Source organism: Triticum aestivum, chromosome 2D (assembly GCF_018294505.1).
Source record: "Triticum aestivum cultivar Chinese Spring chromosome 2D, IWGSC CS RefSeq v2.1, whole genome shotgun sequence".
Taxonomy (NCBI): domain Eukaryota; kingdom Viridiplantae; phylum Streptophyta; class Magnoliopsida; order Poales; family Poaceae; genus Triticum; species Triticum aestivum.
In genome coordinates this window covers 16,714,070-16,741,566 of record NC_057799.1, presented here as the reverse complement: position 1 = coordinate 16,741,566, position 27,497 = coordinate 16,714,070, and the positions used below count along the sequence as shown (strand labels likewise).

Genomic DNA, 27,497 nt, shown 5'->3' with positions numbered 1-27,497 from the left:
GTGGCTCGCGTGGGGATGATGAATCCACCTGGCGGCCACGCCCAGTACGCGCCCTGGAGCCAGCAAAGTGTCGGTTCTCCGGCCGGCTTCTCGTCGGTGCCGCAACCCTGGGGATGCACGCCGTCGCCGGGCTACGCCGGCGGGGACGCGCATCAAGTGGGCGTCCAAGGAGCAGGAATGTCTCGCCGAAGCGTGGAAAGTCATCTGCCTCGACCCGATCATCGGCACGAACCAGAGCATCGAGGCGTATTGGGAGCGCATCAAAGCCGAGTTCGACGAGCGCAAGCTGGTCGACCCCTACTTCAAAGGCGTCTACATGCAGCGCTGGTCGAAGGCAATGGCGCATTGGGGGCTCATCCAGTCGGCGTGCAACAAATGGGATGGGATCGTCGAGGAGATCGCGGCTCGCCCGGAGAGCGGCGCCAGCATTGAGGATCAGGTATGGCACGCCGGTCTCCCACTTCTTTTCGCCGTGCGCACCCACCAACTGATTGTTCCTCGGCGCAGCTGCTGCGCATGTTCGCCATATATCGCCAGGACAGCAGCGACAAAGAATTCAAGTACCTCCATGTCTTCAAGCGGATCGAGAAGTGCGAGAAGTGGGCAGATGTCCGGCGCACCCTTGCCAAGGCCAAGGAGACCTACAAGCCGGACGCGCCGACGCAGGGCGCGGGCGACGGGGGCCCCGAAGGCAACAAAGGGGCCAAGAAGGGGAAACACGCCGACTCGGTTACTGCGCGCGTGCAGGAATCCATCGAGCATTCCTCGCCGACGCACAGGCCTGGGTCGCCCTGCGTGAAGAGAAGACCGAGGCGCGGTGGTCGGTGTTGATGATGAGCAGCGCCGTCAAGCTCGACCTAATCCGGACCAACGTCGCCGCGAAGAAGAGGAACACCGACCTGGCTTTCCTACTGGGTGGGGCGGACATGCTCCTAAGCAACGACGAGCAGGTCAAGGCTTGGTATTTGGCGGAGCGCGGCCTCATCCTGAACCAGCTGCCGTCGACGGCGCCGCCAACTCCCACGCTCACGCCGACGACGCCGCCAAGTCCGAGCGATGATGCCTCCACGACGCCCAGCAGCACAGAAGCCGCGCCGACGCCGCCCAGCACAGAAGTAGCTCTGACACCGCCAAGCCCGCGCACGCCGACTCCGCCGACGCCGCCGTGTGATGCGTTGCACGCACGTCTTTTCTTTCTTTTTTTATACGCCAAACTTTTCATTCGATCCCCGAACTGTGGCAAGATGATGATTGCCGAACTGGGCCGCTGATCGCCAGAATTGTGGCATTTTTTTGTGAGCGGGAATGACCAAGTTTGAATTTGCCGCGGCGCCTGGGGGCGTTGCTGGGAGCTAGGTCGCTCCCAGGGCCAATCTATCGCTGGTTCGCCCCCAGGCCGCTCTTTTTCGGCGCCGGGGGGGGGGGGGGGGGGCGGCGACGGCAGGAGATGCTCTAATTGGTTATGTCTGTAAATGACGATGTTTTTGTGTCGTTACCTTATTGAAGGCATTGCTCAAATTTGCTTAGACTTGAACCTTAGGGTGAAAACCCAAGAACTGACCTTTGGTGGTTGGATTTGGCGATGCCCATTATACTTGTGATGTCAAGAGATGGTTGATGTGGGCATGGGCATTGTTTTGATTGCTTCTAAGTCTTTTTTCTTTTTCTATACTCCACCTAGCATAGCTTGGATCCTGTATGAATTTGCTTTTTGTCGGTTTGACTTTTGTGTGTGTGCTTTGATATTGGCTATGCGCATCCGATCTATGCAGAGGTAGTGTGTATGCTTATATCCTCTTCACACTTTTTTGAGTTAATAAAATCTACAGTTTCTTGAAAAAAATTAACTATTAATGGCAACAACAACAAGATATTATTTGTGCGGAAAAGAATAGCCACATGAGTCAAACGAACACAAATATAGACCACATAAAAAATACTAATGTAGCAATACTGGTTGAGCGAACGAGATTGTGATAATCCATCGCAACGCAAAATAGAACCACAATACATAACGTTGAGGTGCGTCCAGGTCGGTGTACGTAGGATACACTTTAATTGTGTAATAATCACTATCTTAGTCGATTTTATCGCAGGAGAAATGATTAGAGGAGGAAAAATGTTGCAACAACTGTTGAATCTTAATATGATGATCTAGACAATTGACTTAACCAAAATAAAATGTCAGCAGACAATACGTAGTCATCGGTAGGTGGACTACGTGTATGTATATATTTTATATATTCCCAGTATTGACATAACAGATAATAATATATGCTAAGTTTTTGCCTAAAAGAATGCCAAAGACAATATGTTCAAATAATTCTTGAACATGTAAATAAATTGAACATCAAAGCTGGAATAGCTCAGTTGGCTAGAGCGTATGGCTGTTCACCACAAGCTCGGAGGTTCGAGCCCTCCTTCTAGCGCATTATTTTCTCCCTTTTTTAGTTGTGCATCTTTTTTCTTTCTAAATTCCCAGCAATAATTGCTCTTCCCGTATGACCAGACTTTCCTTTCTTCCCATCAGTTCAGCAACGAGAGCCGCTGGACCTCGGAGGCGAAGCGATATGTCGCGAGCAGGCCGATGGCGAGCGTCATCCCCCGATGGTTCACCGCATGACGGGATGTGAGGCCATCCTTGCTTTGTGAAGTTGTCCGCCGTCAAGCAACCAACCAAAGACGGCCAATCAGAAGAATATCATGCACTTGAAAAAAAATTGAGGAGATATAGCCACACTGAGCCAATGACCGGCCTCTGCACAATACCCATCCATGATGGAAGAAACCTCTCTAATCTTATCCTCTAGTCGACACACGTCATCATAAAACGTTGTCGGCGGATGGTACGGATCAACCGGCTGATTTCCCTAGGAAATTAGTCGGGTCGTGAGCCATCGGATCCGCCCGCTCACAGTCGTTGGATCAGTCAACGCACAATGCATCGTCCTCGTCTCATCACCTCTAGCCGCGACGAACCGAGTGTCGAAGAGGAAAGCAGCACGCACCTGGCTCGCGGGAACGGTAGCGCAGCGACACCCATTGCAGCGTCAACACCGGCTCGGTGGTGCTCCATCGTAACCGGTCACAGCATCGATGGAAGCCGGCGATCCTTCATTGCAGCACCACACCGGCGTGACGGTGCTCCAACGCAGCACCGGCTGCTCGTCGTAGCTTCATCGCAGCATCTGCAGAAATCCGGCAGTGCTTCATTGATACTCTGACGACGGCGCGGTGGTGCTTCATTGCAACACAACGTCGCTGTCGCATGTCACATCACAACAGCGGCGGCAGTTGTGATGCTTCAATGCAGCTGCATTGTAGCACCGGTGGCACATAGTAGCTTCATTGCAGCACCGACGGGATGGCCTTGACGGCGGCAAGTTGTAGCTTCATCGTGACATCATGGCTCGGTGGGGCTCCGACTGGTTGCAGCATCGGCGAGATCGAGCACTCCCAACTCCGCCACGCCGGGCTCGCAGCACGGCTCCGCTCGGGGCCGTGAAGGCAAAAAAGAGGGAAGCACGAGAGGTGGAAGGAGATGGATTCGTGATGAATGTGAGGCGAGGACGAAGGTAGAAGAAAGGGGAAAGGGGGAAAAGGGATAAGGCGTGCTTGTAGTTGGGGCCCACGCGAGACACATGTCGATAGGACGAGGGGGTTTGCTGATGGATCAACCGGTTGATTTCAACACTTCTCCAAAGTTGTATGTCCTTCGGCCTCTACTCATCACATGTAGTTTATTTTAAGAGGTTTGTTCGCTCCCATCCAGTACAATTGTGAGAGAGTGTCTCCCCATAAAAGATTGCTTCTATGCCAACCAAGACTCGTTTGGATGTTCAGGTTTATTGTCGTGGAATGGTGTGGTATGGCATGTCCATCGCCTACGAGGACGAGGTTACGTGCGTGTATCCATAGGGATGAGTATATGTGTGTTGTTGTAAGCGTCTACATATGTGATGTGTTTTAAAGAAACTGTTTCTACCCACATAATAAATACACTGGTAAAAAACAAGTCAAACAATCACAAATATTGACAAAAACAAGTTGAGAAAACAAGATTTATACTACACCAAACACAACCGCAATACGTAGGTAACGTGGAGGTGCGTCCAGATCGCAGTCGGACACGCCTTAATTCGGAAATTACCACTAGCTAGTACATATAACATATTTTTGGTCATGATCGATGATGAATAGATCAATAGCTTTGAAAAAAAAGAAGATATTTTTCATCATGACGAGACACTTCTACATAGTACGTACCACATGAGAATATGTAGCACGCCACACAAGAGTACGTATGTTCATCAGGTTCAATAACTGAGGAAAAAATTAATATTTTGGCGTCTTGGATTTCTTCCTGGACCCGACGACCCGGCGGTACGCTTTGTTGACGATGGTCTCGACCTCGTCCTGGCGCTTCGCGATCCGGAGCATCATGCGGGAGCGCCTGAGGCCGAACCGCAGCTTGCTCGCCAGGTTCTTCTTGTCGTCCTGGTGCGACATGATGAGCGCCTGGAGGCACAGGTGCTGGTGCTCGATGTCGTCCAGCGCGAGCTCGGCCGCCTGGAGCGCCGCGTCGAGGTCGTCCACCAGCTGCTTCACGTCCATCTTGATCATGGTGCGGGCCGCTTCCGCCGTCAGCTTCTTCGCCAGCTTCTTCCCGAGTGTGGTCAGCTTCCCCGACGCGTCAGCGCTGAGGAAGGGACGGTCGGCGAGCCTGGTGATCACGGCGAAGATGTTGGGCCGTGTGGGTGCCGGTGGCAGTGCTGGTGCTGCGGCAACAACGATCTCCTTGCGGGTGTTTTTGTCGTCGGCGGCGGCGGCGATGTTCACTGCCAGATTCTTCTTCATCTCCGCCATGCTCTCTCCCGCCGTGATCGCCAGGGCCGTCATCTTCGCCTTGCCCGCTGCTGCGGCGGTGGTCACCATGGCCGTCGAGATGTCTGCCGGCACCACCAGAGATTTCCCCAGCGCTCGAGCCGATGATGTTGGAGTAAACATCTTCTACTTCTTCTCCGAGGAAGTAGTAGCAGGAGCAAACGTCTTTCTGAAAGAACTAACGAGTCACGACGTGCTGGGTGTGCGTATATATAGCATCGAAGGACCTGTGTATGTTGAGTTGGACCTGGTGTGCGCCTCGATCGCTAGGATTCCCGATCCGACTACGGCAGTACCAAATTACCAAACGCAGGTCGTCGTCTCTTGTCCGATTCGACACCACCTCTTTCGTGCCTCCGGCCCGTATTACTACCCAGTAGCGTGCCCAAACATAAATAAAAGCCCATGATCAGATGGGCTGCAAATTCCCCAATGTGGACCGGTCCATTGGCCGGGATGGGCCGGGCGAGCTGCTTGCTCGCGTTTGCCGAGGTCTTCTAAAAAAGAACAGAGAGACTCGCGGAGGCACTGCCGCCCAATCCGCCGCTCCGGACACCTCCACCGCCGGCCGTCGCTCCGCCGGGCGCCTTTTACCGTGGTGCCTCTACTATACCAGCGCCACTCAGCTTTGCTTCCTCGCGAGCTTTCGGCCCCCTTCCGTCTCTCTCGCGACGGGGTTGAGAGTCCAGATCGGATCTCGCCCGTCCGTACCTCGCCGCCGGGCGCCTCCAGAAGGTGAATGCTCAGCTCCCACTCTCCGGATTCATCAGGTGCTCTGCTCTGATTGCCGCGCAACAACACCCAACTATTCGTACTTGTCTTCTAGTTCAGGCTCAGTAGAACGGCTGCTGCTATGCTAATGCTATGGTTTCAGGCTGACGAACTGTATACAGAAACTGAATACAGATTTGCACATGCTGATGCGAACCGGCAGAAATAATATCACACCTCACGCCTGCAGCCTGCTAGTGCTTGCTACAATACTACCCTGATTAATCATCACTTCCCAGTTCTCACATGCCGAAGCACTAGTTAATGTCACAATCTTGCAACTCTTCTTGCATCTAGCATGTGTGCAAGGCTCAGCTCACACCTCCGTGAAGAAATCTCATCATGTAAGTTTTATGTTAGAATTATAACTTTCTAAGTGCCTAAGTGACTTTAGCCAACCGATGAGAAGTTTTCGATGACAAGCAGCCGCCTCCTCTGATTTTTTGTAAACATTTTCGGAAGGGTTACTGTTTGTTCCTTTCTCATATGAATGAAACTTATCTGACTGCAGTACCCTTGTCATTCTACTAATACACAGTGCACCAATATGTAGTGCAGCAGATAAATAAACCATATGAATGTAAGGGGTGTTGCATAAGTTACATGCCATAACATTTTCATTCCCAGAAAAAGAGCTAAAAGAAACTGAACTGTTGAGTTCCGAACCTCAGCAGCCCCAGAGGATGAGCACAAAGTTCAGATGCTTAACACTGGGGCAAATAAGGTTTGTTTTCTCTTAAATACGTGTCGAGCAAGTAGCTGAAGTTTTCAACATTATTACATGGATCACTGTGTAAAAATACATAATAGTTATCTCGCGCAGTAGCTTAGCGCCACTATAAACTTAGATGGTGTATAAAACCAAGATGGGATAGCAGTAATACAGATCATTCCCATACGTTATTACAAACCAGTTCGTGTTTAAATAAGCAGAGATAATAATAGCAAGAAGAATGACAGTTGTCTCATGAATCGCCATTCTTCAACAGAGATACATAGCTCCCACATTGATGGCAATAACTAACTGCAAACCCCATCCACGCAAGAAAGACTCATGCCTCTCCGGATCTGCAACAGAAGGAAATTTCATCAAGTCCAGAAGCTAGAATTTGGTGCAGGTGATCGAGCACACATTGAATGGCATGAAAAGGGCGAATCTAATATATTGGCCAGCTGAGGATGTTGCACTTACCATATGGTGCAGTAAACTTCCGGAACATGCTCTAGTGTTGCCGCTGGAAAATTTCTTACAAAATCAGGGTTCATCTCAAAAAAGCGCGCCGCTTTGAGGGATTCCAGATGTTCCAGGCCGGTAGGGATGTCCCGCAGTTCAACAAGGTCACGGATCACAAGTTCTTCAAGGCGGACCAAAGCTCCCTCGTGTATGCATATTTGGTTGACATGTGGCAAATTCAACAAGAAAAGAATCTTCACATTTGGGAACCACACTGGCTGGAAGTTTATCTCCTGTCCAGTATACGCTTTGCTTAGAACTATTTCGGTCAAGTTTGACAACTCAGAGAGGCGCGGCACTGGGTTCTCTGAGAGCTGGGACCAACGTAGAAATATTTTGTGAAGGACATCTCCGTTGCTTGAGAAAAATGGAGATTTCAATGTTCCTTTTGAAATCCGCCCTGATAAAGTGAGCTTTCTAAGGCGGTTTGACAATGTCAAAGTTTCAAGCTGGAGCACCTCATCTTCATCGCTGGCTGTTATTTCTAATGCCGAGAGCTGGTCTATTTTTGATAAAGAGTCACACAGTTATGCACAGTGGCTGCTCCTTACCCCAACAATGTTAAGGATCCTCAGCTGAGATAAACTTGCTAGTTTTGAAACAAAAATTTTGCTAGCTCGAACTGCACCCAGAGTTTGCAGGTCCTTCAAATTCCACAATCCCTCCAAAGGCTCCATAGGTTCAAAGCATTTGAAACTCGCATATGTTTTGTCCAGAAGTTTAAGAATTATAATGTGCCGAACTCTCTTCAGCTTTTCTGACCCTCGAGGTAGAGACAAACAATCTGTATCTCTAAGGCTCAGTGTTTCTAAGTTGTGAAGCTTCGTGACTGATTTTGGGAGTATCTTCACATTGGTATTGTTGAGGCCCAAATACTTAAGGTTGAATAACTCCCCAATTGAATTTGGAACAGTCTCAATAGGTAATCCTGATAGCTCCAGCACAGCAAGGTATTTAGATTCTGAGGGAAACAATGAAGATGATGCATTGCTGGTGCTAAATGCTATGAAGGTACGAAGCCTGCATTGACCAGTACTTGGTCGGATGCCATTTTTGCATTGGAGCACCGACATACGACGAGAACCCGACTCCACATGCATCACCCCATGACTATCATCATAAGTCGTACTGAAACTCTCTCTGTTAGATTGGTAAATGGCTAATTCACGTACAAGATCATGCATTCGAAGACACCTGATCCTGTTAAAACTGTTCCTCTCTACCACATGAAGCATGCTTCGTTGAACGAGCTGTGTCAGGTAACCTTCAGCAACATCTTCTAAACTGCAATTTCCAATTTGTTCAACAAACCCTTCAGCGACCCATAGTCTGATCAGTCTTTTTCTATGGATCAAGTGGTCTTCTGGGAACATGGCACAATACAAGAAACAACTCTTCAAATAGTCAGGCAAGTATTTGTAGCTTAGATTCAGAATTTTCTCCACGCGACTTAGGTTGTCATTTTTGTGTAGCTCGGAAATAAGTTGTGCGTCAAATAGTTTCCACTCTGTAACATTCTGCGTCTTAAGAGACAATAAGCTCCCTATGGCCACAAGAGCTAATGGTAAACCATCACACCTCCCCACTATCAATTTACCACACTCTTGTAATGCTAATGGGCAGATGTGATTTCCAGTGCTTGGAAATGCCTTCCTGCAAAAAAGACGCCATGCATCCTCCTCCTCAAGAGGCACCACTTTGATCCTGCAACCATCAGGAGCTATTGAAGCAACTTCTTCAGATCTTGTCGTCATTATTATTCTGCTTCCCATTTTTGCATCGACAAGAACCTCTGTAATTTTTCTAAAGTCTTCAGCTGTCCAGATATCATCCAGTATGATCAAGTATCGCTTTGTTTTCAGGATTGCTTTCAGTTCATCTTGTAGCTCTGCACAAGTCATCTTCTCAGCATCAAATTCTTTCTTGTCTTTAGGATAGATTTCTTTCAGCATTCTTCTCCAAATATCATCTAGTTTATAGGACTGAGAGACGGAAACCCATACACGGCATTCAAAGTTGGATGCTTCATATCGGAACACATTACTGACAAGAGTGCTTTTCCCGATACCACCCATACCCCACAAGGCAATGATTTGCAGATTTAGACAATTTTCCAAATTCAGTGACCCCATCAATAGTTTTCTATTTTTATCAAATCCCACAAGTTCATCATCAGAGATTGAGTAATCATGTCCAGGAAGATAAAGTTGCTGTTGGCTGTCATAATTTGTTGCAAAAATATCGCCCACACCAGTTATTGGTTGAATCCAATCTCTGTTTTCTTTAAGATGTGTAAGGGCTCGGTTTATTTTCTCAAGGCCAGTAGCGATTTCACCTAGTGTAAACAGATACTGGGGTTTCTTCAAGATTTTCTTCACACTACTCCACCATGATCCTTTCTGATGCTGTTTGCCAACAATATACACAAATTGATCCACAATGTCTTCCATATCATACGCCAATCTTCGGACTTGCCCTGTCCATGTTTCGGTGACTCCATCTGTCGAAGCTTTCCTTCCAATCTCCTTGAGAAATGCTCGAATAAGCTCTTGGTCATTCCTTATCAGTGTCATGTTCTCAGAGAGTTTTGCAACAGACCTAGCGTAGTGAAGCATTTCTACTCCCACAGCTATTCCAATCTTTGTTGTGACAAGAAGAAGAGCAGCCTCTGCCATTTCTCTTCCTGCAGTTTGACCTCAATATTTCTGCAAAAAGAATTCTAGAAATCAACATTCAATGTCGAATAACAATATCATCCTTACACATACGATCTACAACAAGAAAACAAACATTTTATCAAATACCGGAAATCCTAGCTAGCGGGACAACTTCGTAACAGATTTTTGATGATTATATGACTGCTTTACTGGGATGTTTGAAATGCACTCCCTCCGTCCCGAATTACTTGTCTTAGTTTTGTCTAGATACATGTCTTAGTTTTGTCTAGATACAGATGTATCTAGACAGATCTAAGACAAGTAATTTAGGACAGAGGTAATACTTTACATGGACTCAGACTGAGCCGGCATATCATCTTGAGACTTTACGAAATCACCGTAGGCGCCTTTACATGGATATTTGATATGTAGAGCTAGCTTGATAAACTTGACTGGTGCGCTGGTTACTAGACATAATGGATCAGAGAGACACCCGGTCAATATTTCCTTTTTACTGGAACTAGCAGGAGCACTGCTTGTGCATATAAAAGGGTGAAAATTGTAGAATCTGCCAAAAGCTGGCATATAGAGCTGGGGAAACAAGAACAAAAAGGAAAAACATCAACCATCGCACCCTATCGTATTAGCAAAGGACAATGGGTATGGCAATTATTGTGTGAGATCCGGCATGTTTCCCGATACTGTAAAACCTTTCTCTCTAGAACATAGTACTTCAATACATATAAGCTTTCTTGAATTTTGGAGCATTCACGCAGATGCCCGGGGATCAGAAATAGGCAACTAAAAAAATCAGAAATGGAAACTTGGACCAATCAAAAACAGGAGTGCAGTAGGCATAAAATAGTAGTACTTTTTAACAGGGACAAATTCAGCTCACAGATTTGGCCTCAACAAACTGAAACCGCAGAGAGCTCAAATTCAGCGTCAGGACATCACACATGGCTGGCTGCAGATAAAAGTTCTCACTTCTAACGAGGAGGAGAGGGAGAGTAGAATAGACCTGCACCTGTACTAAGCTGGTGGAGCTGCCTTCGTCACCGCCATGCAGGTTTGGACTCTAATCTGGAGCTTCTTCCTTTCTGAGCCAAAGATAGGAGAGATGTCTCCGAGCTGGGCGTGAGTCTGCAGCAACTAGCAGTACGAGCGAAACTAGAGCAGGAAGACTCTAGCTACCTCAGAGCTAAGTTGATATAATCCATCATTGGCGATGATACATCATCCAACAACTCCTGGTTGGTCCGTCAGAAAACAACTCCAAGTTGCAGTATAGCAGCCTTAATATACTATTGTTACTCCATGATTAGGGCTAAACAATTACCCCCAGGCCCCAGCAACTCCAAGAACCAAACCTCCACACTTAAGTTTGAGAAAAGGCTCTACGGTTGGTCGTGTCCTTGTCTACTTCTCCTTGTCTACATCCTTGTCCAACAACCGCATCTTGTGTGTTCAGGATCAGGACCAGATACATTAACCTGTCAGTCATTAAGTATGCTCAGATAAACTAACAAAGCTATCCAAGGTAAACTAAATTACCGAGGGATTCACTCATACGCATGGAGGTACAATAAATTCAGACATGTACTACTGAATAGTACCTCACCGGCAATGTCTGATTGTGGAAATTTAGTTAATTTGATTCAGTTAAAGACGGTTAGAACTCGGTACCCTAAGGGTCACCGATTAGCACCCTACTTGGTGAAGTTAGAGATATCTAACACCAGCACTCTGGGCAAGTTGGCATTATAAATTTATAATACAGCGACTAAAGAAAACAGAAACATATAAAATGGTTCCAGAACTCCACAACAAATTGGTGCAGCAGGGTGAATAAATGGCACAACTTACTGTAGGAATGTAATGGGTATTGCATACTTCCATGTCATAAAGCATTTAGCTCCCAGAAAACCTGTGGAAAACAACTGACCTGTGAAACTCTGAATCTCAGAGGCCTGGATGATGAGCAAACGTTCAGATGAGGCAAATGAGGATACCATTCAGTGGGAGTTGAGGATTTTTCTCTTAAACATGTGTTCACCAGGTACATGTTGTTTTCACCATAATTACACGAATCACTATGTAATGTAAAACCAAGATGGTAGAGTAGCAATATAAATCATTCCCATGAATTATTACAAACCAGTTCTTGTTTAAATAAAGCAGAAATGATAACAGAAATAATAATGACAGTTATCTCGTAAATCACCATTGCTCGACGGAGATTTATAGCTCTCTTATTAACGACAATAACTGTAACCATCCACGCAAGAAAGGTTCATGCCAAATCAGATCTGCAATGGAACGACATTTCATCAACTCCAAAAGAGCACACATTGAATGGCATCAAAGGTGCGAATGTAATAAATTGTCTAGCTGAGGATGTTCCAATTACCGTATATTGTAGTGGACTCTTGGGATATGATCTACCTTTGCCGCTTGAAGATTTCTTACGAAATCAGGATGCATGTCATAAAACACCGCATGTTTGAGGGATTTAAGATACTCCAGGCCAGTAGGGATGTCCTGCATTTCGATAAGGCCACTGATCACAAGTTCTTCAAGGTGGACCAATGCTCCCTCGTGTATGCATATTTGATTAACATGGGGCATATCACACAAGGCAATAATCTTCACACTTGGGAACCACTATGGATGGAAGTTTAGCTCCTGTCCAGTATATGCCCTTGTAAGACCTATTTGGGTTAAATTTGACAATTCAGAGAGGCGTGGTATTGGGTTCTCAGAGAGCTATGACCAAAATAGAGATATATTGTGAAGTGCACCCCCGTTGGTTGAGAAAAATAAGGATTTTAAAGTTCCTTCGGAAATACGCCCTGAGAAACTGAGCTCTTTAAGACGATTTGACAATGTTAAAGCTTCAAGCTCCAACACCTCATCTTCATTGCTGCCTATTATTTCTAATGTTGAGAGCTGGTGCATCTTTGATAAAGAGTCACACAACTGTGCACAGTAGATGCTCCTTACCCCAGTGATGCAAAGGGACATCAGTTGAGATAAATTTCCAAGTTTAGCAATGAAAACTTTACTAGCACGAACTGAATCCAGAGTTTGCAAGTCTTTCAAACTCCACAATCGCTCAAAAGGCTTCATAGATGCATAACTTTCAAAAATCGAAAATGCTTTATCCATCAATTTGTAAATAAGAATGTGCCGCACCCTCTTCAGCTTTTGAGACCCTTGCGGTAGATTCAGACAGTCAGCACCTTGAAGACTCAATGTTTCTAAGTTGTGAAGGTTCACAACAGATTTTGGGAGTATCTTCACATTGGTTTTGTCGACGCCCAGATACCTAAGATTGAATAGCCCCCCAATTGAATTTGGAACAGTCTCAATAGGTAAGCGTGACAGCTCCAGCACAGCAAGGTACTTCGACTGTAAGAAAAACCATGGAAATGCTTACATATTGGTACTAAATTCTACGAAAGTGCGAAGTCTGAATTGACATATGCTTGATTGCATGCCATCCTTGCATTGGAGCACTGACATGCGACTGGAATCTCACTCCACCTGCATCTCATCATAAGTTGTACCGAAACTCTCTCTCTCTTTGATTGGAAAATGGCTAATTCGCGCACAAGATCATGCATTCGAACACACTTGATCCCGTTAAAACAGTTCCTCTCTACCACATGAAGCATGCTACGTCAAACAAGCTCTGTCAGGTAGCCTTCAGCAACATCTTCTAAACTGCAATTACCAATTTGTTCAATAAATCCTTCTGCAGCCCACAGTCTGATCAATCTTTTTCTATGGATCATGTGGTCTTCTGGGAACATGGCACAATACAAGAAACAACTTTTCAAATAGTCAGGCAAGTATTTATAGCTTAGATTCAGAATTTTCACCACATGGTTTAGGTTCACATTTTTGTTTAGCTCAGAAATAAGTTGTGCATCAAATAGTCCCCACTCTGTAACATTCTGAACCTTAAGAGACAATATGCTCCCTATGGCCACAAGAGCTAACGGTAAACCATCACACCTCCCCACTATCAATTTACCACACTCCTGTAACACTAATGGGCAGATGTGATTTTCAGTTCTCGGAAATGCTTTCCTGCGAAATAGATGCCATGCATCCTCCGCCTCAAGAGGCTTAACTTTGATCTTGTAGCCATCATCAGCTTGTGAAGCTACTTCATCAGATCTGGTTGTGATTATTATTCTGCTTCCCATCTTTGTGTTGACGAGAACCTCTTTAATTTTTCTGAAATCTTCAGCTGTCCAGACATCATCCAATATGATCAAGTATCGCTTTGTCTTCAGGATTGCTTTCAGTTCATCTTGTAGCTCTGCACAAGTCATCTTCTCACCATCAAAAGCTTTCTTCTCTTTAGAATAGATATCTTTCAGCATTCTTCTCCAAATATCTTCTAGTTTATAGGACTGAGAGACAGAAACCCATACACGGCATTCAAAGTTGTATGCTTCATTTCTAAACACATTACTGACAAGAGTGCTTTTCCCAATTCCACCCATACCCCACAAGGCAATTATTTGCAGATGTGGACATTTTTCCAAATTCAGTGACTCCATCAAAATTTCTCTATTTTTTATCAAATCCTACAAGTTCATCATCAGAGATTGAGTAATCATGTCCAGGAAGATATAATTGCTGTTGGCTGTCATAATTTAGTTCAAAAACATCGCCCGCACCAGCTATTGGTTGAGTCCAGTCTCTGTTTTGTCTAAGACGTATAAGCACTCGGTTTATTCTCTCAAGAGCAGTATCAATTTCACCTAGCGTAAACAGATACTGGGGTTTCTTCACGATTTTCTTCACACTACTCCACCATGATCCTTTCTGATTGTGTTTGCCAACAACATACATAAATTGATCCACAAGGTCTTCCATATCATAAGCCAATCTTCGGACTTGCCCTATCCATGTTTCGGTGACTCCATCTGTCGAAGCTTTCCTTCCAATCTCCTTGAGAAATGCTCGAATAAGCTCTAGGTCATTTCTTATCAGTGGCATGTTCTCTGAGAGTTTTGCAACAGACTTAGTGTAGTGAAGCGTTTCTGCTGCCACAGCTATTCCGATCTTTGTTGTGACAAGAAGAAGAGCAGCCTCCGTCATTTCTCTCTATGCAGTTTGACCTCAGTATTTCAGCCAAAACAGCTCCAGAAATCAACCTTCAATGTTGAATAGCAATTCCATCCTTGCACGTTAAATAAATCTACATAAAGAAGCAAACATTTTGTCAAATGCCAGAAATTCCAGGCTAGTGAGATGTTCTGTACGGTGAAGCGATCCTATGGTTGCGCTGTGAAATATGATTGCTTTAAATTGATGCTTGATGTGTACCTTTTGTATGTTTAATTAGTCAAGCTAGGTTAATTAAAATTCTGGCAACGCCACTCTACGTGTAGGCGCAATTCTAAAATCGTAGATACATTGATCCCTGGAAATTGCCTCCAAATGAGATTTACAACACCACCAACAAACTCAGATGTATTGTCAAATATGTACTACTGTATGTTTCAATGTCATACAATAAAATCCATACTATGTACGGTTCGTGCCTAACGCCAACTCAGATTGAGCCCACATGATTTGATTAACATGGTGTTTGGTGGCGTGTATTCGAGATTTCCTCTAGTCTTTCTTACTATTGATGGGAATTAGACGATTGATTGATATCACATAATGCAAATAGAAATGTTTCTCGATAGTACTCTAAAAGATCTTATACTAGTTTACAGGGGGAGTACTAATTAACAGTACCATTTTGTTTCTTCCGTGAGTCTTTTAACAGAGAGGGTCTTCAACGGGAAGACAGATTCAGTTTGTAGATCCCGTCTCAACTCGCAACCAACCGCACCGAGCTCAGATTCATCATGGTGGTTGACATCGCACACTGCTGGCTGAAAAACTAATCCAGTAGATCTCAGTCAGATATTGAAAGATGGAAAAGGTGGAGCAGAAGAGGATGAGTAGGAACTGTGCGTACCTCTAGTAATCTGGTCGAACCAGCTTCATCGTCGCCACACCCACGCAGGTAGTATGGAGTTTCTTCTTCTCCGAGCCAAACAGGAGAGATGTCTCCAAGATGGGCAGAAGTTCGTAACAACGAGTATAGGCAAGATATGCAAATGCAGAGCAGCGATAATGCATCCACCCAACAACTCCAAGTTGCCCTATATATAGTACTCGATTTGATATACTATTGTTTACGAGTACATGATTAGCGATAAATAATCACCCCTGGCAACTCCCAAGAACTTTCGGCCTCCGAGCTCTCATGGTTGGGCTGGTCCTCACGGCTCTTAAAATTTAAATGCTTCCAATATTTCCTATTTTTTATACGAGGGCACTCCAGTTGGGTGCATGTTCTCCCGATTCTGTTCTTACTCCTGGTGTGCTACTCGACCACACCAAACAGGTTGTTCTAGTTCAGAGTTTCAGACTGCGTAACACGGTTCCTGCTATGCTATGCTACGGTTTACTGATTTGTTCTTGTGCCCCAGTTTCTGTCTACTGTTTAGAAACTGGTAGATGTTTCAGGAAGCATTTCGAACATGAGGAGCTCCATTGCATCTGCTTCTGCAAACTGGCAGAACAAATAAAGGCTGATGCGTGCTGGTGTTTGTGTTCGCTTGAAGCCACTATTCACACGACAAACTGTTCTGATACTTCCAGTTAACATCTTCAGATTTCACTCATCAACTGCAGCACCATTTTTCCTTCTTTAAAAAAAAATACACAAGAATTTCCTTGAAGGTTGTATGCTGCAAGTCTGAATCAGCAGAGATATCCTATGAGGCTATGACACAAATTTGAATTTTTGCTAGAGATGCAGACCATGGAGAACTGAAGGACAAAAGCTTGCCAAAAGGCACATCTCATCTCTTAAAGATCACCACACACACAGAAAGACATTAACCAGATTGTCATCAAGTGTACTCACGTGAACCAACAAGCAACAAGTCCAATGCGGAAGGAGTGCCGTCGAAATTAAATAAGATAGAGCCTACCCGCCTGTGACAGTATTCGAACAACTCTGGTTAGTACGGATGCACCACTGTGAGCCTACCACTAGACCATTGCCCAGTTCTCACAAGTCAAATAAACCTGGACAAGTGCTACTGAATACTATCCCTCTTGCAATGTCTCTCACCTGACAGAATATAAAAGGGCAACTCTTCTAGTACGTATCTAGCATGTATGAGAGGCTCAGTATGCCTCCGTGAAGAAAGCTAATCATGTAAGTTTATATTAGCATTCTAAGTACCTCATTTACCCTAGCCAACTGACCAAAAGTTTTCGGTGATTAGCAGCCGCCTACTCTGATTTTGTTTTAACAGTTTCAGAAGGGTTGCTGTTCGTTCTTTTCTCATATGATTGGAACTTATCTAACACCAGCAGTACTCATGGCATTCTAATACACAGTGCACCAATATGTAACAGTAGTGCAGCAGATAAATAGATGGTGTGAATGTAATGGATACTGCAAATGTTACATGTCAAAAAACATTCATTTCCCAGAAAAAAGAGCTAAAAGAAACTGAACTGTGAAGTTCTCAACCTCAGCAGCCCCAGAGGGTGAGGAAAAAGTTCAGATGCTTCGCACTGGGGCATATGTAGCATTCAGTGGCAAATAAGGATTGTTTTGTCTTAAAAATGTGTTGAGCAAGTAGCTGAAGTTTTCAACATTATTACATGAATCACACTATGTAAAAGCACAAAAAAATTATCTCATGCAGTAGCTTAGCACCACTAAACATAAATAAATACTGTAAAACCAAGATGGGATAGAAGCAATAGAAATCATTCCCATGCGTTATTACAAACCAGTCCTTGTTTAAATAAGAAGAGATAATCATAGAAAGAAGAATGACAGTTGTCCCATAAATCGCCATTCCTCAACAGAGATCCATAGCTCCCTCACCAATGATTATAACTACAAACCATCAATGCAAGACACTCATGCCACTCCGGGTCTGCAGCAGAACAAGATTTCATCAACTCTAATAGCTAGTGTTTGGTGCTGGTGATCCAGCACACATCGAATGCATGGGAAGGGCTAACATAATATATTGGCTCGCTGATGATGTTTCAATTACCGTATACTGCAGGTGACTCTCGGGATATGATCATGTGATCTTGCCGCTTGAAGATTTCTTCCGAAATCAGGATGCATGTCAAGAAACAACGCCTTTTTGAGGTATTTCAGATGTTCCAGGCCTGTAGGGACGTGCCGCAGTTGCGCAAGGTCTCTGATCACAAGTTCTTCAAGGTGGACCAAAGCTCCCTCGTGTATGCATATTTGAATGACGCATGGTAAATCCCCCAAGGCAATATTCTTCACATTTGGGAACCACCCTGGATGGAAGATCAGCTCTTGTCCAGTATACGCCTTTTTAAGATATATTTGACTTAAATTTGACAATCTAGAGAGGTTCAGCACTGGGCTCTCCGCTAGCTGGGACCAAATTAGAAATATCCTGTGAATTCCATCTTCGGTGGTTGAAAAATATGGAGATTCCCAAGTTCCTTCAGAAAATCACCCAGATAAAGTGAGCTTTTTAAGGCGGTTTGACAATTTTAAAGTTTCAAGCCGGAGAACCTCATCTTCGTTGCTGGCTCTTATTTCCAAGAATGAGAGCTGGTGCAGCTTTGATAAAGAGTCACACAGTTGTGCACAGTGGATGCTCCTTATCCCAGTAATGGCAAGGGTCCTCAGCTGAGATAAATTAACAAGTTTTGCAATGAAATCATCATTAGCACGAATTGCATCTAGAGTTCGTAATTCCTTCAAATTCCACAATCCATCAAACATCTCCATAGATTCATACCTTCCAAAAGTCAAGGGTGAGTTAACAATCCATTTAAACATAAGAATGTTCCGCAATCGCTTCAGCTTTTGAGACCCTCGCGGGCATTTCAAACAATCAGCATCTTGGAGACTTAGTGTTTCTAAGTTGTGAAGGTTTGTTACAGAGTTTGGGAGTACCTTCACCTTGGTGTCATCGAGGCCCAAATATCTCAGGTTGAATAGCTCCCCAACTGAATTTGGAATAGTCATAATAGGTAATCCTGATAGCTCCAACACAGCAAGGTACTTAGATTCAGAGCGAAACAAAGAAGATGATGCCATGCTGGTGCTAAATGCTAAGAAGGTACGAAGCCTGCGTTGACCTATGCTTGGTTGAATGTCATTTTCGCATTGGAGCACCGACAAGCGACGAGAATCTGACTCCACCTGCATCACCTCATGACTATCATCATAAGTCATACTGAAACTCTCTCTTCTAGACTTGAAAATGGCTAATTCACGGACAAGATCATGCATTCGAAGACACCTGATCCTGTTAAAACTGTTCCTCTCTACCACATGAAGCATGCTTCGCCGAACGAGCTCTGTCAGGTAACCTTCAGCAACATCTTCTAAACTGCATGCTCCAATTTGTTCAATAAACCCTTCAGCGATCCACAATCTAATCAATCTTTTTCTATGGATCATGTAATCTTCTGGGAACATGGCACAATACAAGAAACAACTCTTCAAACAGTCGGGCAAGTATTTGTAGCTTAGATTCAGAATTTTCTCCACGCGACTTAGGTTCTCATTTTTGTGTAGCTCGGAAATAAGTTGTGCGTCAAATAGTTTCCATTATGTCACATTCTGCGCATTAAGAGACAATAAGCTCCCTATGGCCACAAGAGCTAATGGTAAACCATCACACCTCCCCACTATCAATTTACCACACTCTTGTAATGCTAATGGGCAGATGTGATTGTCAGTGCTTGGAAATGCCTTCCTGCAAAATAGACGCCATGCATCCTCCTCCTCAAGAGGCTCCACTTTGATCCTGCAACCATCATAAGCTATTGAAGCAACTTCCTCAGATCTTGTTGTCACTATTATTCTGCTTCCCATTTTTGCATCAACAAGAACCTCTTTAATTTTTCTGAAGTCTTCAGCTTTCCAGACATCATCCAATATGATCAAGTATCGCCTTGTCTTCAGGAGTTCCTTCAATTCATCTTGTAAGTCTCCACAGGTCATCTTCTCAGCATCAAATTCTTTCTTGTCTTTAGCACAGATTTCTTTCAGCATTCTTCTCCAAATATCATGTAGTTTATATGACTGGGAGACGGAAACCCATGCATGGCATTCAAAGTTGGATGCTTCATTTCTGAACACATTACTAACAAGAGTGCTTTTCCCGATACCACCCATACCACACAAGGCAATGATTTGCAGATTTGGACAATTTTCCAAATTCAGTGACTCCATCAATATTCTTTTGTTTTTATCAAATCCCACAAGTTCATCATCAGAGATTGAGTAATCATGTCCAGGAAGATATAGTTGCTGTTGGCTGTCATAATTTGTTGCAGAAACATCGCCCACACTAGCTATTGGTTGAGTCCAATCTTTGTTTTGTTTAAGATGTGTAAGGGCTTGGTTTATTTTCTTCAGGCCAGTAGCAATTTCACCTAGTGTAAACAGATATTGGGGTTTCTTCACGATTTTCTTCACAGAAATCCACCATGACCCTTTCTGATGGTGTTTACCAACAACATACATAAATTGATCCACAATGTCTTCCATATCATACGCCAATCTTCGGACTTGCCCAATCCATGTTTCAGTGACTCCATCTGTCGAAGCTTTCTTTCCAATCTCCTTGAGAAATGCTCGAATAAGCTCTAGGTCATTCCTTATCAGTGTCATGTTCTCTGAGAGTTTTGCAACAGACCTAGTGTAGTGAAGCGTTTGTGCTCCCACAGCTATTCCGATCTTTGTTGTGACAAGAAGAAGAGCAGCCTCCACCATTTCTCTTCGTGTAGTTTTACCTCAATATTTCAGCGAAGATAGTTCCAAAAATCAATGTTCATTGTTGGATAAAAATGCCATCCCTGCACAACAAATCTACATAAAGAAAACAAATATTTTGTCAAATGCCGAAAATCCTAGCTGGTGAGTTAATTTTAATAGTTGGGTGTTCTATAGTGGAGAAGCAACCTTACGGGTTTTTGATAATTATATGGTTGCTTTACATGGATGCTTGAATGTAATCATATGGATATTTGATATGTAAAGCTAACTTAAAAAACTCGACCTCATAGAGTAGGAATCTCGGCACCCCCGCTACCACTGCCATTGCATCTAATTAATAATAATGTTGATCCAAGATCGCCTGGCGTGTGATGGTTGATGGGCATAATGAAACAGAAGCACACGCGGTTTAAAAATATTAATTTTTTTTCTCATTTCTAATAATTTTCCAGCAGGCTGGCATCCCTCTAAGAGCATCCCCAACCGGACCCCCCTACTCCCCATATGTCCTGGCAGACAGCCCGGACAAAAGAACGCCATCCAACCGACCTTCAAACCCAACCTGTATGTCCGGGCTGTTCAGTACCCCTCAAGTCCAGACCATATGTGGGGCGAGTTTCGGGGAATTCAGATCCGCCCGCCACATCGAACCCAACACACCGGACACACGTCAAATCCCCCAAAATCGACCTCCACCCTCGCCATCTTCCTCTCCTTTCCTCGTTCGTGCCGCGTCTTGCCCGTTTCTTACTCTCCTACCCTAGATTTGACGTCGTCCTAGTCCAACGCCAACTGGCAGCTCCGCCACCACCCCCCATCGTCCCTGGACGTCCTTGCCGTATTGGACATGGTCACTGCCCCACACGCCACACTGGTACGTCCTACTCCGTCTGACATACACATCGCCCACCATGTGTTTGTGGAAATGTTGGAGCTGTTTTTGTTATGTTCTTTTGCACATTTGTAGGCAAATGATGGGTTCATCGAAGGATGGGTCTGATCACATGGAGATTGATGAGTTCATTTTCAAGGAGTTCATCAATTCATCGGATTCGGACATTGATGGCGATGAAGATGAAGATTTCATGGTGATGATGAGCATCCTTGAAGAAATGGAGAAGAGGAACATGTGGATCAATGAACACCAGCCCATAGGCTATTTCCTTCTGTTTGGGCCACCTAGCCCGCCCAACAATGAACTTCAAGCTCCGCCACTGAGAGAGAGAGGAAGGAAGGAAGTTGAGAACACGAAGTTTTTGCACTCGGGCGCAACTGCTCTCTTTATCCGGACCACCGAATATAGCTTGGGGATCTATTCCATGTCAGGTGCCTGGCACAATACGTGTGTTTTTTAATCGGGCCATCAGGTCTCTACGTATGTCCCCGTGCTGTGATGTGGGTCATCATCGGGCCGGCCGTTCGTGTCTGATGTTTGAGCCGTGGCTCGGAACGTCAACGCCAATGCTGATCCGTGGAACAGAAAACGTGCTTTCCGTCCTCGTGGGGTCGGGGCGCAGTCGATGCCCATTTTCATTGCGATAGAGCAGAGCAGATAAGATAAGGTTCCTGTTCCTCGAAGGGCAGGCGCCCGAAGAAGACGACGCCATTGATGGGGATGGGATTCCTACAGCAGCTAATCAGCCGGTAATGTTTCGATCCTTTGGGGATCTGTATGTTCATATCTGCAGTGGTGATTGTAATCTCGGTTTGACTGATTGAAGCGGTGGACGACACTGAATGCATGCGAGATCCGCTGCGGCGAATGGCTGCCTTGACGGTTGTTGGTGTGGATTAGGTGCCGGCGCCGGCCGCGAGTGCAGACGCACAGATCTGCTCGAGCGTGGTGTGGTTGGCAGAAGGAAGAACTCGTCGCCGCCCTCGCAGGTCTCCACGGGAAGGCCAGCCCACAAGCTCCTCGGTGGTTAAAGAGGTTAGTGCGCAACATGGTAAAGGTGTATTTCTTTTGTGGATATAGTAGTACTTCGTTGTAGGAATCCGTTAGTGATCTGGATTAGAGTCATGTCTGATCGGGGAAGTGGTTAGTTTTTCGTTCAATAGGAATTATTGCTACTGACTTTGCTAAAAATGGTAAAAGTCGGTAGAACAGAACTAACTAGCAACGACCAATGTTACTATGTAAATTACTACAAGAAGCGTACAGGCAGTGCTGTAGGACCTTGGATTTAAGGGAATTGCTTCTGACTTGAGAAGGTGAACTTCAACTACTAAACAACATATAACTACTGCTGCTGTAGGACAGGAAATGTGTAAGTTTAGTATAGCAGACCCATTTTGCAGTCATCTTTGCGCAAAATTATATTAGCTACGTCGTGTAGTTTGGCAGGGCACTTTGTTTTTAGAAGATTGTTGCTTACTCTTGAAAACAATTTAAAAGTAATTGACCAAATAAAGCAGTGTAGCTGATTTTGGAGATGTCTAAGGTTAATATGACAGAACAATTTTGAGGGCATCACTGTGCCCGAATATATGAACCGTCTGCACACGCAATGGGTGAGAAGCTTGCATCTATAATTTCTTGGTTGCAGCACTCGACGAAGACATGAACTAGAGGCCCAGCACCATAGACAGAGATCAGCAGTTTGTAAAGCTTTTGGTTCATTAGACCATGTTTGCATATTAGTCATAAGGACATGTGCAATTAAGTTAGCTGTGAATAATAGTAGGGTAATAATTTCAGGTCTCGTCTGGCCAAACATGTGGGCTCATTGGGAAAGTTGTACAGAGAATTCTATCAAATTTCCCTGATTTTTCACAGATTTTTTGTATGGAAAAAGTGTGTCCTGATTCTTTCTTGTTCTGTACCGACTGGATGTTTCTTCAATGTCCAAACTTATGATTAGTGCATGAGTATTTACAGGCTAAGGAACTTTCTGCAGAACGGCTGCTTCTTCAGTGCCCAAGCTTGAAAGATGTTCATGTCTATCGATGTTGTGATATGTTGATCGGAGCAATCAGAAACGAGGTGAGCCGTGGATCAGGTTCTCGATTTCTGTCTGGTCTGTGGCTCAGAAAAGTCGATGCTCCATGGATTCAATGCAAGGTGAGTCTGTTCTACCCCAACGCGGCCGTCATTTTGGAACTTCAGAAGCAAGGGAGGGAGTGGACGAACACACGACCGAAAGCGATGGATTTCCTCTTGCAATCAGGAGGTATGTCGATCCGATGCTACTAATCGACCTTGTGTGTTTTCCAGTGTCGAGTTCCAGCGGTTAACCTTTTGTGATTTGTCTCTCCCAGATCCACTCTGATTGAGGTTGGGGAGAGTCTAGTGCTGGAAGGTCGCCGGCACATGGCACCAGGTGGACAGTGGTCAAGGTGATGCTGCAGGAGGCCATGGGTGTGAGCGCCAAAGGGCGGATCTGCGGCGTTGCTGAAGCGGCGGAAGTGACAAGGGGCAGCTCGCCTCTCACTTCCGAGCTGTCGACGGGGAAGATGAATCTTCAGGTTCCTCGTTGGAACAAGAGGTCAGTGATAACATTAAATTCAGCATTCATACGAATATTTTCAGTAGTACAAATATTTCCATGCTTTTTAGGTCATACAGTTTGGTTGAATTTCTGGGTGTCCATGGTGTGAGACTAATTGGTGTGCAAATTGTCAGTTCTGAATTGAAGTTAAATTCAGCATTGCTATGAAGATTTACAGTACTATAATTTCATGCTTTCTAAGGTCATGCACTTTGGTTTAATTTCTGCGGGGAGTACTTCAAACTATGAACCGAGAGATGAAATTAGCCGTTCAAAACAGACAGTTCGCACACTAACTCCTACCAAACCATGGAGTGCTCCCAGCAGAAATCCAACCAAACTGTATGACCTTACAAAGCCTGAAAATATAGTACTGTAGATCTTTATAGCAATGTTGAATTTAACTTCAAGTCAGAACAGTCAGTTTGCACACTAATTCATGTCACACCTTCATGCGCAGCTTGATATTCAGTGGGTTAAATTGTTTGACACAATCATTGAAACTGCTTTTCGGTTGAGGACTGGAGCCTCTGCCCCAAGCTTGACGCCTTTCCCACCCCGCATAAGCACTTTTGAGAAGGCAGTTAGGGTGTTCATAGAAAACCTGACTGAAGATGAGCCATGGCTTGTAATTTGGTGGCGGTAATCTGGTCCGTGGACCAGGAAATTCGCTTTACGTAGGTGGATGGCTTGAATCATTCACTGCAGGCCGGCGGCTCCCCAGCTGCGGTATCCAAATCCATTTCCAGTCAGCGGGGTGCTCCAGCGCACACGAATCCATTCGAGCGATGGAGTTCCAAATGCAGCTAATTAGAAGGTAAGATGAATCCATGGATCTATCAAGCTAGCTGACTTGCTAAACTGTTGTTCGGCTTTATGTTCTGATTTGCGTCTGCTTGTGTGTTCTGTTGGCTTTGTAAGGTATCCTCTGGTGGAGGAGGTGAGTGAGAGTGACCAGGAGAGGGGATCTGCCAACAAGCAGGGCGGTGGCGACTTTCCTGGCAGTGGATGAACCGTCGGCGGCCTGTCCGCGCAGATGTGTGAGTTACAGACCGCCGTGTTGGGAAAACAGAAGAGCCCGCTGCAGCAGTCTAAACTATCAACTGGTAAGATGAACCCGCAGGCCCTGTCATGGTCCAAAAATTGCGTGCGTGTAAGCTTGGATTGGATCTGAATTTGTTGATAATGCTTGAATGAAATTGTAGTAGAATGCATAGATCTATCGATGTAGTGACGTTCATTCGGTAGAATGAGAAATTGTCTACATAGTACTTTTAGAGCACGTTTGTATTAATAATTGACTAAACAGTACCAATGGAAATTACCTCATGATTGAGCAATTCTGGAAAAAAAAAGTACGAGCCGTGCGGACATTTGTCGGTGTGAAAAAACCATAACCAGACTGTGATCTTAGCTGGCGTCCTGGTACACTGAGACCGTGTAGAGTTTTGAGTGTTTTTGTACTGAGTCCCTGAGGATTATGTTGATTAAGGACATGTGTTAAAAAGAGTACTCTGGTAGTATGATGATCTGACTGTTTCTTGTTTTTGTTCATGTGCAGATCAAAATCGAGCAGCGGAGGTCGCGATCAAGAGTGTGATGCTTGTTGGTGTGTCGACGGCTGGGGCACAAGAGAACTACGTACTTACCCGGATCTCGGTGATGTGCCAAAGCAGCCTCGGAAGCCGGCGAGTTGCAAAAATTGTGGTGTGGTGGGGCACCAAAGGAACAATTTTACGAAAGCGATGGAGCTGAGATTAGCTGGTGGCGTGTAGTGGTGAGTGAAAAATGCCAAACGATTTCAGTAAGTTTGAATTGTCAATCGCAAGCACGACTTGTTTTCTGCATTCATGATGTGTTTGTGCAACTGAGCACCTGCCCTGCGTGCAGGCATGCTTTATGTCTCGGATTAGTTTGCTGGCGTTGTGTTACCCGCCTAGAGCTAGTGGTGTGGTGTAATCCATCTCCAAGTTTGTTGTTCTGCCGTAGTTAATTAAGTTCGTAATCATCATATCACATTTGTCTTGCGGCCGTGTTCGTTGGCGATCGTGCAAAGTAATGTGACGGCGTGGACGGCCTTCTATGGAACAGAATCGACAAGTAATCGGCCCATGACGTTTGGTTCTGTTAGGTCCGTCAAACAAATAAACGGGGACGTTGCTTTTATGGGTGACCCTGCGTGGGCCATGATCCTTAAAAGCGATGGAATACGAGTTACTATACCGCACGCAATACGCTCGGGAAAGGGGATCTCGGGGTGAATCAACGAGGGGGATATCGAGCACATGTGCGCTCGAGCTCAGAATATGACTTTCGGTTGAGAAGATGCATTTCTAACTTTCTATTTGTGGTTCTCTATAAAAAGCAGGCCCTGAAGAGACTTGGTCACGGTTAGCTAACAGAATGACTTCTCCTTCAAACTGTGCTTGGCCAAACTCCTAGTCCCTTATCTTCTTCTGTCGCTTGCTACCTTGTCTAGGCTAGGCCTTATCTTTAAACTCTGCTGAAGGAGGGGTGATGACGGTGGTGCACCTTCAGCTCGCGCCTGTGCTTGTAGTCGACGATAGGTGGTCCACGAACATGATTGTAGTTTTTGTTACCTCTGATGTTTTCTGTACTAACATGATTGATTATGAATAGATCGAAAATTTATCCCCCTAAGAACAAAAAGACAAATAGAAAATACCCTCCTAGAGCACATTCCCTTATCCACTCTTTGGTTGCCTAGAATATCCCACCCTGCTGCCAGAGGCCTGCGAGGACCGAGTGTCACCGCTACATGGCCTTATGGGACACACACAAGACAACCATATTCTCTTGATGCATGTACTTCAATAGACGAAACTAGGCTTTCTCGAATTTTCGGTACACTCATGTGCAGATGCACCATATTCATAACTAGGAACATGAACAAATCAGAAATAGGAGTACATAACACAACCAAAAAAAAGGAGTACAATAAGTATGGTGAAACAGTACCGTTTTATTTCATCCGCGCGCGCATTTAACAGGGGCTGATTCAGCTTTAGATTCCATCTCGACGAACTACGCAGGCTCAAATTCGTCATAACGACATCACCAATGGCTGGGCTGGCTGCAGATAATAGTTCTCAGATACTGAAATAAGACCAGCAAGGAGGAGAAGAGGAAGAGTAGGAGAGACCTGCACCACAGGTACTAGTCTGGTCGAGTTGCCTTCATCATCGCCATACAGGTTTGTGCTCTCTCTGCAGTTTCTTCCTTTCAGAGCCAAAGGTATAGTGTGAGAGGTATGTCTCAATCGAGCTGTGCATAAGTCTGTAGCAACTAGCAGTACGAGCAAAACTAGCGCAGGATGATAGTCTATACTATCACCAACCAACAACTCCAAAGTTGGTCCATCAGAAAAGCACTCAAAGTTGCCGTGTACGCACTATAGCTTTAATATACTATTGTTTACTCCATGATTAGGGATAAACAATTACCCCAGCAACTCCCAAGAAGCTAACCTCTGCACTTAAAGTGTGACAAAATTAAAGGGCACTGTGGTTGGTGCTGTCCTAGTCTACCTCCATGTCCAACAACTACATCTTTCTGCTTTTGCAGGATCACAACCAGAACCACACCCACAGATACATTCACCAGTCTATCATCAA

The 27,497-nt window shown here is 44.9% G+C and overlaps 1 protein-coding gene, 1 non-coding gene and 1 pseudogene across 2 annotated transcripts; 1 reads left to right on the top strand and 2 right to left on the bottom strand.

Annotated features, from left to right (window-relative positions):
- The first annotated feature begins 2,355 nt into the window (after window positions 1–2,355).
- Window positions 2,356–2,429, top strand: TRNAN-GUU (transfer RNA asparagine (anticodon GUU)). The gene has a single exon. It is a non-coding gene; the product is annotated as a tRNA-Asn (tRNA).
- Window positions 2,430–6,366: 3,937 nt separating this feature from the next.
- Window positions 6,367–13,225, bottom strand: LOC123051163 (disease resistance protein RPM1). The gene is made up of 6 exons (XM_044473969.1): window positions 11,957–13,225; window positions 11,559–11,855; window positions 11,413–11,473; window positions 10,574–11,039; window positions 6,848–9,594; window positions 6,367–6,723 (listed from the first exon to the last, which is right to left on the bottom strand). The coding sequence occupies exon 5, from the start codon at window positions 9,562–9,564 to the stop codon at window positions 7,417–7,419; it is 2,148 nt and encodes a 715-aa protein (XP_044329904.1). The 5' UTR covers window positions 9,565–9,594; window positions 10,574–11,039; window positions 11,413–11,473; window positions 11,559–11,855; window positions 11,957–13,225; the 3' UTR covers window positions 6,367–6,723; window positions 6,848–7,416.
- A 3,733-nt stretch (window positions 13,226–16,958) lies between these two features.
- On the bottom strand, window positions 16,959–27,163 carry LOC123051162 (disease resistance protein RPM1-like; annotated as a pseudogene).
- Between the last annotated feature and the right edge of the window lie 334 nt (window positions 27,164–27,497).

Coding starts and splice junctions, on each gene's coding strand:
- LOC123051163 (XM_044473969.1), bottom strand. CDS start 9,564: ATGGCAGAGGCTGCTCTTCTTCTTGTCACAACAAAGATTGGAATAGCT.